Source organism: Geotrypetes seraphini, chromosome 2 (assembly GCF_902459505.1).
Source record: "Geotrypetes seraphini chromosome 2, aGeoSer1.1, whole genome shotgun sequence".
NCBI classification, from domain to species: domain Eukaryota; kingdom Metazoa; phylum Chordata; class Amphibia; order Gymnophiona; family Dermophiidae; genus Geotrypetes; species Geotrypetes seraphini.
In genome coordinates, this window is record NC_047085.1 from 353,525,258 (window position 1) to 353,540,131 (window position 14,874).

Sequence of the window (14,874 nt, forward strand, 5' to 3'; positions counted from 1 at the left end):
TGGAATATACGCAGGTGAGGCTGGACTCATTTAGAGTGCTGATCTTTGACCTCAGGGCCACCATGTGAGCGGACTACTGGGAAGATGGACAACTGGTCTGACCCAGCAGCAGCAATTCTTATGTTCTCATGTAGCTGTCTTGATGCCCGGATATGTCTTCTAAAAAGAGGACATGTCCGTGAAAATCCAGAAGTCTGGTAACCCTATTGTGGAGTAACCCATGGCTACTTAAGTGCTGAACATTGACTTAAACAGCTATGTGTTAGCCGGCTCAAAAATAATTAGATATTCAAAGCCAAAGCTTGGACAGTGCCCAGCTTTGATTATCCAGGAAGAACTCCATCTTTGGTGATACCGCTGGCTGAATATCAGGTCCAACATGTACACTTTCTACTTTACAAAGGGAATACATATTTATAGGGGGAAAAAAAAAGCCAATGATGGGTTTTATACTAGCTCAAAGGCATGCACAGAGGTTTAAAAAATAGGGCTAGATCTACTAAAGATACCGACTTTAACGCTGCTGGCCGATTCTCCAGCAGCGATCGATGCGCTATCAAGTTTGCATGCATATGATGTGCACTGCTGTTAGGGCTTCTTTTATTTTAAGGCACAGATGTGTGTGTTATACACGCACAATCTGTCCCATTTCAAAAAAAAGAAGAAAAAAGTTTCCCCCCCCTGCGCCAGGCACCCACAGCCCAGTACCATTCCCCCCTCCTGATATTAATTTTCCAGTATCATAGTACCATATACACTTGAATATAAACTGAGATTTTTGGCACAAAAAATGGGGATCTCTGTTTATATTTGAGCCCCCCCCCCCCATCTTACCTCAAAGACCACTGTTGCTGCTGTCCTCCTGCTCAACTCCCCCCTGAAGATCACTGGTACTATTATCCTCCACTCTAACCCCCTCCCCCAAACCACAGGCTTTCAGCACCCAAGATGATTGGTACTGCTGTCTACTTCCCCCCACCCTGACCACCACTGTACTTACCATACGCATACCGGGGCTGAAAGAGCCTGACGCTGAGAATTGAGAATGAGAATCTCAGAAAGGGCGGGAGCCAGAAGGCCTTGAGCATGTGCAGATGTTCAAGGCCCTGCACCGGTCCAATGTAAAACATCAGCAACAGCTTCCTTCAGCCCTGGCACATGTATGGTAAGTGCAATACTGGGAGGGGAGGGAGAGGAGGTAGAAAACAGTGGCATTCATCTTGGTGTGGTAGGGAGGAGAGCAGCAACAATAGTCTTGGGGGGAGGTCGGCATGGAGAATAGCAGCAACAGTGGTCTCAGGAGGGTTTGAGTGGAGGGTAGCAGTGATGGTGGTTTTCTAGGGGAGTTGAGTAGATAAACAGCAACAATCCCCCAAAATGGCAGGAGGGATGCCCACTCCTTCCTGCCAAAGGATGCCCCCCGCCCCCAGAATATCCCCCTGGACACCCCACACATTCCTGAACCTCCCTCCGAACCTCCCCTGTACTGAGGGATACTGATGGAGAGCCTAAGGCCCTGACTGGCTTGACCAATTGGCTTGATCAATAAGGAAGTTTTCAGTGGTTTACATTGAGAGAGGAGCCTAAAGTCCTGATTGACCAAGCCAATAGGTCAAGCTAATCAGGGCCTTAGGCTCCTGTTAAGATTTTGGCAATATCCTGTTAAGATTTTGGCAATATATCAAATTTTAATAAACATAAAAAGAGGGAGGTGCCTAAGGCCTGATTGACTCAGATGCCTATGGCCCCACCCTTTGGGGAGGGAAAGGCCCCTCATTTAGACAGGCCCATCATTTAGACAGAGGAGCCAGAAGCAGGAGCCTGAGAGCTTTGGGCTTCCTGCTTCCAACATTTTAAAAAGGTTCGGGTGAGGTTCGGGGGGGGGGGGGGGCATCTGGTGGAAGGAGAGAGTGGGCATCCCTCCTGCCATTTGGAGGGGGGGAGGTTTTTTTGGGGGGCAGTGGCTCCGGGGTGCCTGGCATGGAGGTATTCATTATAATGCACACCTCCACTCAAACAATTGGTATTGGAGCCCACTAGGGCCCAGGTGATATTGAATCTAGTACTCACCAACAGAGAAAGCGTCTCGGAGGTCTCAGTGGGCGACAAGCTAGCCTCCAGTGATCACAACATGGTATGGTTTAACCTCAGAAAAGGTTTCTCTAGATCAAGCACGACAACGAAAGTACTCAACTTTCGAGGCACTGACTTCAAAAGCATGGGAGATTTCGTCCATCAGGCACTGCAATACCAAACGGTGACCAACGAAGTAGAGGATATGTGGTCAACCTTGAAATCTACCCTGTACGTAGCAACAAACTGCTACATTAAATCGGTAAGTAAACGGCGAAGAAACAACAGACCCCAATGGTTCACCACTGAGATCTCAGACCTCGTTAAAGAAAAGAAGCGAGCTTTTATTTCCTACAAACGCTCGGGGAAAAAGGAAGCTAGGACAAAATATATGGCCAAGTCTACAGCTGTCAAATCGGCAGTCAGAGAAGCCAAACTTCAAGTAGAAGAAAAACTAGCAATGAACATTAAAAAGGGGGACAAATCTTTCTTCAGGTACATTAGTGACAGAAAAAGAAACACAGACTGGATAGTACGACTTAGAAAACCTGACGGGAATTATGCAGAATTAGATACAGATAAAGCCGAAATTCTAAATGAATACTTCTGTTCAGTCTTCACCTGCGAGGCACCGGGGTCTGGCCCACAATTGCAGACAAAGCATAACTTGGAAAACCCGTTTCGAAATTTTGAGTTTACACCTTGCGCCATCTATGGCGAGCTATCAAAACTCAAGGTGAACAAAGCCATGGGACCAGACAATCTACACCCCAGGGTGCTCAGAGAGCTGTGTGACATCCTAGCAGAACTGTTATCCGTCCTCTTCAATCTCTCTCTGAGTACGGGAAGAGTCCCCTCGGACTGGAAAATAGCTAACGTTGTTCCTCTACACAAAAAGGGTTGCAGGGGAGAGGCTGCGAATTACAGACCGGTGAGTTTCACATCGATAGTGAGTAAACTCATGGAAACACTAATCAAACGAAAATTAGACACGATCCTGGACGAGGAGAATCTACGCGATCCCCACCAACATGGATTCACCAAGGGTAGGTCCTGCCAATCCAATCTTATCAGCTTCTTTGACAAGAAAGCTGGAATTGGGAGAGTCCCTAGACGTCGTGTACTTGGACTTCAGTAAAGCTTTTGATAGCGTCCCCCACCGCAGGTTGTTAAGCAAGATGAAATCAATGGGATTAGGCGTAACACTAATTGCATGGGTCAAGGACTGGCTAAGTGGTAGACTTCAGAGGGTATTGGTTAACAGTACCCTCTCTAAAATGTCGGAGGTGACCAGTGGAGTGCCGCAGGGTCCGATCCTTTTCAACATATTCATAGGGGACCTGACTCAAGGGCTTCAGGGTAAAATAACATTATTCGCCGACGATACCAAACTATGTAACACTGTAAGTAAAAGCAACTTGTCTGACAGCATGAAGCAGGATCTGCTTTTGCTGGAACATTGGTCCTCGACCTGGCAGCTAGGCTTCAACGCGAAAAAATGCAAGGTCATGCACCTTGGCAACAATAATCCGTGCAGAACGTATACACTGAATGGTGAGACCTTGGCTAGGACTACAGCGGAACGAGATTTAGGGGTGATCATTAGCGAAGACATGAAAACTGCCAATCAAGTGGAGAAGGCTTCATCCAAGGCTAGACAAATGCTGGGTTGTATCCGTAGAAGTTTCATTAGCCGGAAGCCGGAGGTCATAATGCCATTGTACAGAGCCATGGTGAGACCTCATCTGGAGTACTGTGTACAATTCTGGAGGCCATATTACTGTAAGGATGTGTTGAGGATTGAGTCGGTTCAGCGGATGGCCACCAGGATGGTCTCGGGGCTCAAGGATCTCCCGTACGAGGAAAGGCTGAACAAATTGCGGCTCTACTCACTCGAAGAACGTAGGGAGAGGGGAGACATGATTGAGACATTTAAGTGCATCACTGGTCGTATTGAGGTGGAGGATGATATTTTCTTTCTCAAAGGTCCATCGACCACAAGAGGGCAAACGCTTAAAATCAGGAGCGGGAAATTTCATAGCAACATCAGGAAGTATTTCTTCACTGAACGAGTGGTTGACCATTGGAATGGGCTCCCAGTGCCAGTGATCGAGGCCAGCAAGTTGCAAGATTTCAAGAAAAAGTGGGATGCCCAAGTCGGATCTCTGTGAGGGTAATGTAAAGGGATGCCATCAGAGTGTGGCCCCTAAGAGGGTGGTTAGGGGGAAGGTTAATAGAGTGGGCAGACTTGATGGGCTATAGCCCTTCTTTGCTGTCATTTTCTATGTTTCTATGTTTCTAGTCATAATTTATTGCATGCATTTATGAAAAAACATGTTTGTTTTCTTTAGGCATTCGATCCATTTTTTAAAAATCCTACTATGCTTCAGGAGTGCAAAAATATATACAAATTGTTTCCTTTAAAGAAGATATCTCAAGCTACACTATAAAACTTGTTTTGGAGGACTGTAAACCAGCCCAGTTTTCAGGATATCCACAATGAAAATTAATCTGCTATATCTAACTGGTCTGAGAAACAGCAAATTTTTTTTTAATTTTCAAAAGGTTGCTTATCCAGACCTGTTTGCCCCCCTTGAGGAAAGGGTTGCACATTTCTCCTTGAAAGCTATTTGAACCAGCTAAGCAGAAATGTCTCATTTCCAGCTAAATTCCAACTAGATGAAGATTTGATAGTATTCCTACTTGAGTTGTCGAGCCTGTCCTCACACTTCCAGCTGGCTAGGGAAGACAGACTAGGTTCCACTGGTCCTCTGATCTGGTCTTTCCGCTGCTGCCACATAATTCCAGGCACAGCAGAGCTGAAGTCCAGTTCTTTGCTTGGAGTATCTTCACTTGTCAAGGAAAAAGCAGATGGCGACCTCTGGTGGAACAAAATTGAAAATAAGAACAAAAAGGTATTGCATCATATGTTAATAGATGTTTAGAGCAGTATTTTTCAACCCTTTCCAGGGAGCATATTTCACTGTTTGGAGCCTCAGTGTATGCAAGTTTATCCCGTGAATATACATTGTGATAATATGAAAATCCAACCCTCACCCATGCTCTTGTCATCTCTCAGCTGGATTACTGCAACTTGCTTCTCGCTGGTCTTCCTTTAGCCATCTTTCTCCCCTTTAATCTGTTCAGAATTCTGTTGTACACCTTGTCTTCCACTAGAGTCATTATGCTCACATTACCCCTCTCCTCAGTTGCTTCATTGGCTCCCAATTTGCTTCTGCACACAGTTCAAACTCATCTTACTGACATACAAATGTATTTACTCAGAAGCTCCTCAATATCTCTCCCTATATTCTGCCCCGAGAACTTCGTTCATCGGGCAAGTCTCTCTTGTCTGTACCCCTCTCCTCTACTGCCAACTTCCGACTCCGTCCCTTCTGCCTTGCTGTGCTGCATGCCTGGAACAACCTGCTGAGCTCCAGCTCTTGTGTTTTTCAAATCCAGGCTAAAAAAAACCCCCTTTTTTGAAGCTGCATGCAAGTCCTAACCCCCACCAACTGGTAAAGTCCCATATTTATTTATCATTCCCTTTGTAGTCCTCTACTTTCTCTGCCCCTTCATCCCTTTGCATTTTCCTATATGAGTAGTTTATATTGATTCACCATTTTGTCCACGGTGTCTGTCACAATTAGATTGTAAGCTCTTTTGAGCAGGGACCGTCTCTTGCATATTTAATGTACAGCACTGCATACATCTGGTAGTGCTATAGAAATAATAAATAGTAGTAACAGATGTTCAATCAAAAATCAATTTGATTAAGTTTCTTTAATTAAAAAAATAAAACACCACTTATCAAATTATTTAGATATGTGAACCTAATACTGTTCCCAAGAAACAAAGAGATGATTCTAATTTAAAAAGTGTCAAGGAATTCTTTCACCACCAAAATGAACTGTCTGACAAAAACAGTTTATAAAAGCATTTATTTTTAGATATTTTCCTTTCCATAAAGCTTTCCTTTTTATTATGTGCGCGTGGTCTTTATAAAATGTTCATTGTTATACATTCATGATAATCACTGGGGATGTGAGAGGGGCTGGTGAGCCTGTGCAACATGGCCATCTAAAGCGATCACTCCTCAAATGCCAGTAAATAAAGATCTTGTTCTACCATTAAACCAAATGCTGTTTGTATATTTTATTCATTTGTTCAATAAAATCTGATATAAGAAACAGAGAAACATTTCTTTCCGCTCAATGTATAATTAAGCATTGGAATTTGTTACTGGAGAATGTGCTAAAAGTAGGTAGTGTAGTTGGGTTAAAAAAAGTTTTGCAAGTTCTTGGAGGAAAAGGCTATAAATTATTATTAAGATACAGTAGATCACTGCTTTTTTCTTGAGAGTGAGCAGCATGAAATCTAGCTACTTTTGGCGATCCTGCTAAGTATTTTTGACCTTGATTGACCACTGTTAGAAACAGGATACTGAACATGATGGACTCTGTCTGACCTAGTATGGCAATTCTTACCTTATGTCCTCATATCCTTTCATAAATGGAGAAAGCAGAACAACACACAATATTCAAGGTTTACAGCTATTTGGTTTTGGGCTCTTCAGCTTGGAGAGTATACAACTGAGAGGGGATGTGATAAAAATGTATAAATTATAAATGGGGTGCAATGGTTAAAAGGGATAATTGTTTAACCTTTAAAGACTAACACAAGGATATTTCAAAAAACTAATAAGCAGCAAATGGAGAAAGCGTTTTGTTGCTGGAGGATATCAAGGTGACTAATAAATTTGGGCAAGTTCCTGGAGGAAAACTTCACAAAAGTAGTTAGCTTATCCCTCAAAATAATCTATAAGGGACAGGCCTACTTTTTGGGATCTACCAGATATTTGTGACCTAAACTGGACACTTTCAGAAATAGACTAAGGTCCATCAAGCCCTGTATCCTAACTGAACATGGCCTATCTTTTGTCCTTAGCTAGTTTTGGATAGAAGGAATGTATGCTCCTGGAAGTACTAGGTACTGGAACCATATACCTGAACAACTGAAAAAAATTTCTATTTCTATTTAAGCAGATTAAATAAGGGTCCAGCAGATGGCACCATTCTCCAACCTTTTACCATGTTTATTTGATGAACTGTACACTTCAAGTTTCTCTCTTAGTAACTTTTTATGTTTTTCTCATTTTATTTGTCCCCACCCCCTTTCCTATCCCCCAAATTTTCCTTAAGATAGCATTTTGAATAGATCAAGGAGTGAGAAATACAGAAATGAAACCTGAGTTTGTGAAGTCTTTGGAATCCTCAATAACCTTATGGTAAACAGCAAAATAGTGGCAGAGGCATATGCTAAAATGTATATACATCCAGGGTGGGTGGGAGGAGGGTGGGATTACATTGCTATTTTAAATAGGGAAAGGTTATTGAAATATTCTATGCATTTGTGTTTTTATTGACTAGTCAATGGGTGGATGGGATAAAATGGTTGCTCATTTATGTCTGTAAGATGAATGTGCTTTTCTTGCATTAGTATATGTATATATACTTGTGTATTGCACTGTTGATATTTGGAAAATCAATCAATAAAATCAATAAAGAATTTTAAAAAATGTACAAAATTAAAGAAAAAAAATCCTCTGTAAGGATAAACAAAAGTGACTTTGCTTAAGTTATGGAGTGGGAATGACAGAATTAGTGGGCAAAGAGCTGCAAGAGAGATTGAACAAGCAATGGAAGTGCATTTACAGAGTACTGAACAAAGAAATGGAATGGAAAGATTGCAGATGAGATTCTACAAACAAAACAGAGGAGAGAAGAAGTGGCCTAGTGAATAAAGCAGTAGACTGGAAACCTGCAAAGCTAGCGCTCTTAGCCTAATTCTGTTATTCCCACTCCATACCTTAAGCAAAGTCACATTATCTCCCATTACTTCAGCTACTCAGTAAGCTCTCTAGGGAAGGGACATATTGCACATAGTAACATAGTAGATGACGGCAGATAAAGACCCAAATGGTCCATCCAGTCTGCCCAACCTGATTCAATTTAAATTTTTTAAATTTTTTCGTCTTAGCTATTTCTGGGCACAAATCCAACGCTCTAGCCAGTACTGTGCTTGGGTTACAACTGCCGAAATCTCTGTCAAAACCTAATCCAGCCCATCTATACTCTCCAAGCCATTGAAACCCTCTCCAGCCCATCCTCCCCCAAATGGCCATATATAGACACACAGACCGTGGAAGTCTGCCCAGTACTGGCCTTAGTTCAATATTTAATATTATTTTCTGATTCTAGATACTCTGTGTTCATCTCACACTTCTTTGAACTCAGTCACAGTCTTACCATCTCTCTCGGGAGTGCATTCCAGGCATACACCACCCTCTCCGTAAAGTAGAATTTCCTAACATTGCCCCTGAATCTACCACCCTTCAACCTCAAATTATGTCCTCTGGTTTTACCATTTTCCTTTCTCTGGAAAAGATTATGTTCTACGTTAATACCCTTCAAGTATTTGAATGTCTGAATCATATATCCCCTGTCCCTCCTTTCCTCTAGATGGCTTGTGCCAGAAGACGAATGAGGAGAGACTGGAAGCCCTGAATATGTATACCCTAGAGGAAAGGAGAGACAGGGGAGATATGATTCAGACATTCAAATACTTGAAGGGTATTAACGTAGAACATAATCTTTTCCAGAGAAAGGAAAATGGTAAAACCAGCGGACATAATTTGAGGTTGAGGGGTAGTAGATTCAAAGGCAATGTTAGGAAATTCTACTTTACGGAGAGGGTGGTGGATGCCTGGAATGCGCTCCCGAGAGAGGTGGTGGAGAGTAAAACTGTGATTGAGTTCAAAGAAGCGTGGGATGAACACAGAGGATATAGAATCAGAAAATAATATTAAAAATTGAACTAAGGCCGTAGTGGGCAGACTTGCACGGTCTGTGTCTGTATATGGCCATTTGGTGGAGGATGGGCTAGGGAGAGCTTCAATGGCCGGGAGTGTGTAGATGGACTGGAGTAGGTTTTAACGGAGATTTCAGCAGTAGGAACCCAAGCACAGTACTGGATAGAGCTTTGGATTCTTGCTCAGAAATAGCTAAGAAGAAAAAAATTTAAAAAATTTAAATTGAATTAGGTTGGGCAGACTGGATGGATCATTCGGGTCTTTATCTGCCGTCATCTACTATGTTACTATGTTACTATGTAAGGAGGGAGGGGGGCAGGGCACAGAGCCTGGCAGGGCAGGGGAGGAAGGGGGCTGGGTGCAAAGCCGAGCAGGGCACTTGAATATTAACCCTCGGCTTATATTTGAATCACCCCTTTTTCCTCCTTTTTGGGGGGAAATGGGCTACCTCAACTTATGGTTGGTTTGGCTTATATTCGACCATATATGGTAAGTCTGCTGGCAACAGATTTTCAAGAGTAATCACTTTCACAGCTTAAGCACATGAAGAGCAATTCTATAACTGGGCACACCTTGTATGCATAAATTTACAGAATACTAGTATGTGTGTCAATATATGCCTACCTATGAAAAGTGCTTGTACTCGTGGGCAGGGCTCCCACTGATGTGCTTAACTTACAGAATACTATCAGTTTTGCACATTCCTGGATATGGTCAGGCTCTTCTAAATTATACATTGAATTGCACTTCTTCTGTGGTATATTAGCAATCCATAAATACTGATGTAATATAATTTATCTGACTGCAGTTACGCCAGGTCTATGGCTGGTAAAACAGCGGATAAGGGTATGGGATGTGATTTACTACTTTTACTATGTGATTTATACAATTAAAGCAGTCGACATATTTTTTTTGGCTGGTACTTATTTTGTGCCTGGGGCAATGAAGGGCTAAAAGACTTGCCCAGAGTCACAAGGAGTTGCAGTGGGAATTGAACTCACAACCTCAGGCTACTGAGACAGCAGCTTTTACCACCTCTTTTATCTGCAAGCTTACTATATAGTAAAATATTGAAAAAAGGGGGAGGTATTCCTCAATGGTTGTACTTTGGACTTTCTTTTGATTACATATGTTTTTCTATTACTACTTGGAAAATAAATGTTAAGCACAGCTATGCCATGTTACACTAGTACATATTATACAAGGATACTTAGATGCCCAGGTGCTAATATAGAATAGCCTCCTCTCGTGCATTCTCAGGCCTAAGTAGAGGCATTCTGTTGTAAAACTGCCCCCTATCTCTATAGTTCCTGGGGAGATTTAGGGAGAGTGTGGTGCAGTGGTTAAAGCTACAGCCTCAGCACACTGCTGCTCCTTGTGACCCTGAACAATTCACTTAATCCCCCTCATTGCCCCAGGTTAGATAGATTGTGAGCCCACCGGGACACGCAGGGAAAAATGCTTGAGTACCTGAATAAATTCATGTAAAAGCGTTCTGAGCACCCCTGGGAGAACAGTATAGAAAATTGAATAAATAAATAAATGGTAGTACTGGCCACATGACCCCAGTTCTGATGCAATTACATTGGTTGCCTATACCTAAAGAGCAGTGTCCCGCAAACGTTTTGACACCACGGCACATTAAACTCAGTACCGCGGCTGGAGGGCATCCAGAAGTGCACGACATCAATACAATGACATCACAGACATGCGTGATGTCATCATGTCACTGTCCACGCATGTGAGGAGGCCCTCCAGTTGCGGTCCTGAGCTTATTTCTATGCCGGTAGGGGTTATTGATGGAGGAGAGGTGCCGGTGCTAGCATGTCCTGTAATCAGTCAGCTGGCACCTCTCCTCTTCACCGGCATATCATGGCACACCTGGAATCGGCTATTGCACACAGTTTGCGATACACTGCTATAGAGTATCACATTGGATATCAGACATGGATGATTATTTATACATTGCATTATAATCTAATTGTAGACTGCCTGTGGGTCTTTATGATAGCCCATACAGCTAATTAACAATTCACCTATGTCCTACCAACATTGTTGGAGTGCAATATTTCTGTGACAAGGGTGAGAGCTTTCTCTTGTTTTGCCCTACTTCTGTAAAGCACAGTTACTTACCGTAACAGGTGTTATCCAGGGACAGCAGGCAGATATTCTTGACTGATGGGTGACGGCACCGACGGAGCCCCGGTACGGACAATTTTAGAGTGATTGCACTCTAAGAACTTGGAAAGTTCTGGCATGCCGCACCGCGCACGCGCGAGTGCCTTCCCGCCCGACAGAGGCGCGCGGTCCACCAGTTATGATAAGCCAGCTAAGAAGCCAACCCGGGGAGGTGGGTGGGACGCAAGAATATCTGCCTGCTGTCCCTGGATAACACCTGTTACGGTAAGTAACTGTGCTTTATCCCAGGACAAGCAGGCAGCATATTCTTGACTGATGGGTGACCTCCAAGCTAACAAAAAGAGGGATGGAGGGAAGGTTGGCCATTAGGAATATAAATTTTGCAAAACAGATTGGCCGAAGTGTCCATCCCGTCTGGAGAATGCATCCAGACAATAATGAGATGTAAAAGTATGAACTGAGGACCAAGTAGCAGCCTTGCAGATTTCCTCAATAGGAGTGGAACGGAGGAAAGCTACAGATGCTGCCATTGCTCTGACTTTATGGGCCGTGACAGAACCTTCCAGTGTCAGTCCGGTCTGAGCATAACAGAATGAAATGCACGCTGCCAGCCAATTAGACAACGTACGTTTAGAAACAGGACGTCCCAATTTACTCGGATCAAAGGACAGAAAGAGTTGGGGAACTGATCTGTGGGGTTTCGTACGCTCTAGATAGTAAGCTAGAGCCCTTTTACAATCCAAAGTATGCAGAGCTTGTTCCCCAGAATGAGCATGAGGTTTTGGAAAGAAAACAGGTAGAACAATGGATTGGTTGAGATGGAATTCAGAGACAACCTTAGGGAGAAACTTTGGATGTGTACGCAGAACCACCTTGTCATGGTGAAAAACCGTAAAAGGTGGATCTGCAACCAGTGCATGAAGCTCACTGACCCTCCTGGCAGAGGTAAGAGCAATAAGGAAAAGTACTTTCCAAGTGAGAAACTTGAAAGGAGAGGTAGCCAAGGGTTCAAATGGAGGCTTCATTAAGGCGGAAAGAACCACATTGAGATCCCAGATAACAGGAGGGGCTTTAAGAGGTGGTTTCACATTGAAAAGCCCTCGCATGAACCTGGACACCAGGGGATGAGCTGAGAGAAGTTTTCCATGGACCGGCTCATGAAAAGCAGCAATAGCACTGAGGTGGACTCTGATGGAAGAAGACTTAAGGCCAGAGTCAGACAAGGAAAGTAAATAATCCAACAACGTCTCCACTGCTAGGGAAGTGGGATCAAAATGATGAAGAAGACACCAGGAAGAAAATCTCGTCCACTTCTGATGATAACATTGCAGAGTGGCTGGTTTCCTGGAGGCATCTAGAATGGAACGAACAGGCTGAGATAAAAGAGTATCATGAGATGTCAGCCCGAGAGATACCAAGCTGTCAGGTGCAGAGACTGTAGGTTGGGATGTAGAAGGGTCTCCTGATGCTGTGTAAGCAGAGAAGGAAACAGTGGAAGAAGAAAAGGTTTCCTGGAACTGAGTTGAAGTAGAAGGGAGAACCAATGTTGCCTGGGCCACCTCGGAGCAATCAGAATCATGGTGGCTCGTTCCCTCTTGAGCTTGAACAAGGTTCTCAACATGAGAGGCAGAGGAGGGAAGGCGTACAGGAACAGATTTGACCAGTCGAGGAGAAACGCATCTGCTGTCAGACGGTGAGGAGAGTAGAGTCTGGAGTAGAATAGGGGCAGCTGATGATTGTGAGGAGCTGCAAAGAGGTCTATCTGGGGAGTGCCCCATTGAGTGAAGATAGACTGTAGAGTTACAGGATCGAGAGTCCACTCGTGAGGCTGGAGGATTCTGCTGAGTTTGTCCGCTAAGGAATTCTGTTCTCCCTGAATGTAGATAGCTTTCAGGAAGAGATGGTGATCTATGGCCCAAGTCCAGATCTTTTGGGCTTCTTGGCATAAAGGACGAGATCCTGTCCCACCCTGTTTGTTGATGTAGTACATCGCAACCTGATTGTCTGTGCACAACAGCAGGACCTGAGGAAAGAGAAGATGTTGGAAGGCCTTGAGGGCATAAAACATCGCTCTGAGTTCCAGGAAATTGATGTGATGCTTCTTTTCCTGGGCTGTCCAAAGACCCTGAGTCTGGAACTCGTTCAAATGAGCTCCCCATGCATAAGGAGAGGCGTCGGTGGTGATGACTAGTTGATGAGGAGGCTGATGGAACAGAAGACCTCTGGATAGATTTGAGGATACCAACCACCATTGAAGAGACTGACAAAGAGATGATGTCACAGATATGTGTCGTGAGCAAGGATCCGTCGCTTGGGACCACTGAGTAGCAAGGGTCCATTGAGGAGTGCGCAGGTGAAGACGTGCGAGGGGTGTGACATGAACTGTGGATGCCATGTGACCCAAGAGTACCATCATTTGTCTGGCTGAGATGGAATGTTGAGGAAGCACCTGCTGACATAGAGACTGAAGGGTTTGAAGACGATTGGTTGGTAGGAATGCTCTCATGAGGAGTGTGTCTAGTATCGCTCCAATGAATTGAAGTCTCTGAGTGGGGATGAGATGAGATTTGGGTAGATTGATCTCGAACCCCAGTATTCGTAGAAACAGGATGGTTTGGTTGGTGGCCAGGAGAACTGCTTGAGCGGATGTGGCCTTTATCAACCAATCGTCCAGGTAAGGAAAGACTTGAAGGTGGTGAGAGCGTAGAAAGGCAGCCACCACAATCAGACATTTGGTGAATACTCTTGGAGAGGAGGCAAGACCGAAGGGCAGCACCTTGTATTGGTAATGACAATGATTGATCATGAAACGGAGATACTGTCTTGAGGTTACATTGATCGGTATGTGAGTGTATGCCTCTTTGAGATCGAGGGAGCCAGTCGTCTTGATTGAGAAGAGGATAAAGGATGGCTAAGGAAAGCATTTTGAATTTTTCCTTTACCAGATGTTTGTTGAGATCGCGAAGATCTAAAATAGGTCTGAGATCTCCTGTTTTTTTGGGAACTAGAAAATAACGGGAGTAGAACCCCTGCCCCTTTTGATCTAAAGGAACTTCTTCTATGGCGTTCAGAAGGAGGAGGGATTGGACTTCCTGAATAAGTAGGGCAGATTGAGGACTGTTCAAAGCAGACTCTTTTGGCAGGTTTTGGGGCGGAAGAGTCTGGAAGTTGAGAGAGTAGCCGTGGTGGATGATGTTGAGGACCCATTGGTCCGAAGTTATAACTTCCCACCGGCTGAGGAACAGAGAGAGACGACCTCCTATAGGTTGAGGCAGGAGAGCAGATATAGGGGTACTGGCTATACTTTGGAGAAGTAAGTCAAAAGGGCTGTGTCTTCTGCTGTGGAGTTGGCTTTACAGGCTGCTGTTGCTGTTGTTGTCTGGGAGGCTGACGCTGTTGTTGCCGTTGACGCCTGGGTTGCTGAGCTGTTGTTGGCAATGGCCGAGCTGTGAAGCGGCGTTGATAGGCTGACTGTTGTCTAAAAGGCCTTGTTGGGGGAGGCTTTTTCTTATTTTTAAGTAGGGTATCCCAACGTGTCTCATGAGCAGACAGCTTTTGTGTAGTCGAGTCCATGGATTCCCCAAAAAGCTCATCCCCTAGGCATGGGGCGTTGGCTAGCCGATCTTGATGATTAACATCAAGCTCAGATACCCGAAGCCAGGCCAAGCGACGCATTGCCACCGACATTGCTGTCGCTCTGGAAGTAAGTTCGAAGGTGTCATAAATGGATCTAACCATGAACTTACGCAGTTGAAACATAGATGACAAGCAATGGTGGAAAGATTGTTGTT

At 44.2% G+C, this 14,874-nt stretch overlaps 1 protein-coding gene across 4 annotated transcripts in view; it reads right to left on the bottom strand.

Moving 5' to 3' along the window:
- Nucleotides 1–14,874, bottom strand: part of MYRIP (myosin VIIA and Rab interacting protein) — a 438,913-nt gene that overhangs the window by 86,649 nt on the left and 337,390 nt on the right. For all 4 annotated transcript variants that reach the window (XM_033930406.1, XM_033930409.1, XM_033930410.1 and 1 more), the window contains exon 9: nucleotides 4,777–4,954. In XM_033930406.1, coding sequence (XP_033786297.1) covers nucleotides 4,777–4,954 — 178 coding nt within the window. The remainder of the gene's footprint in view (nucleotides 1–4,776; nucleotides 4,955–14,874) is intronic.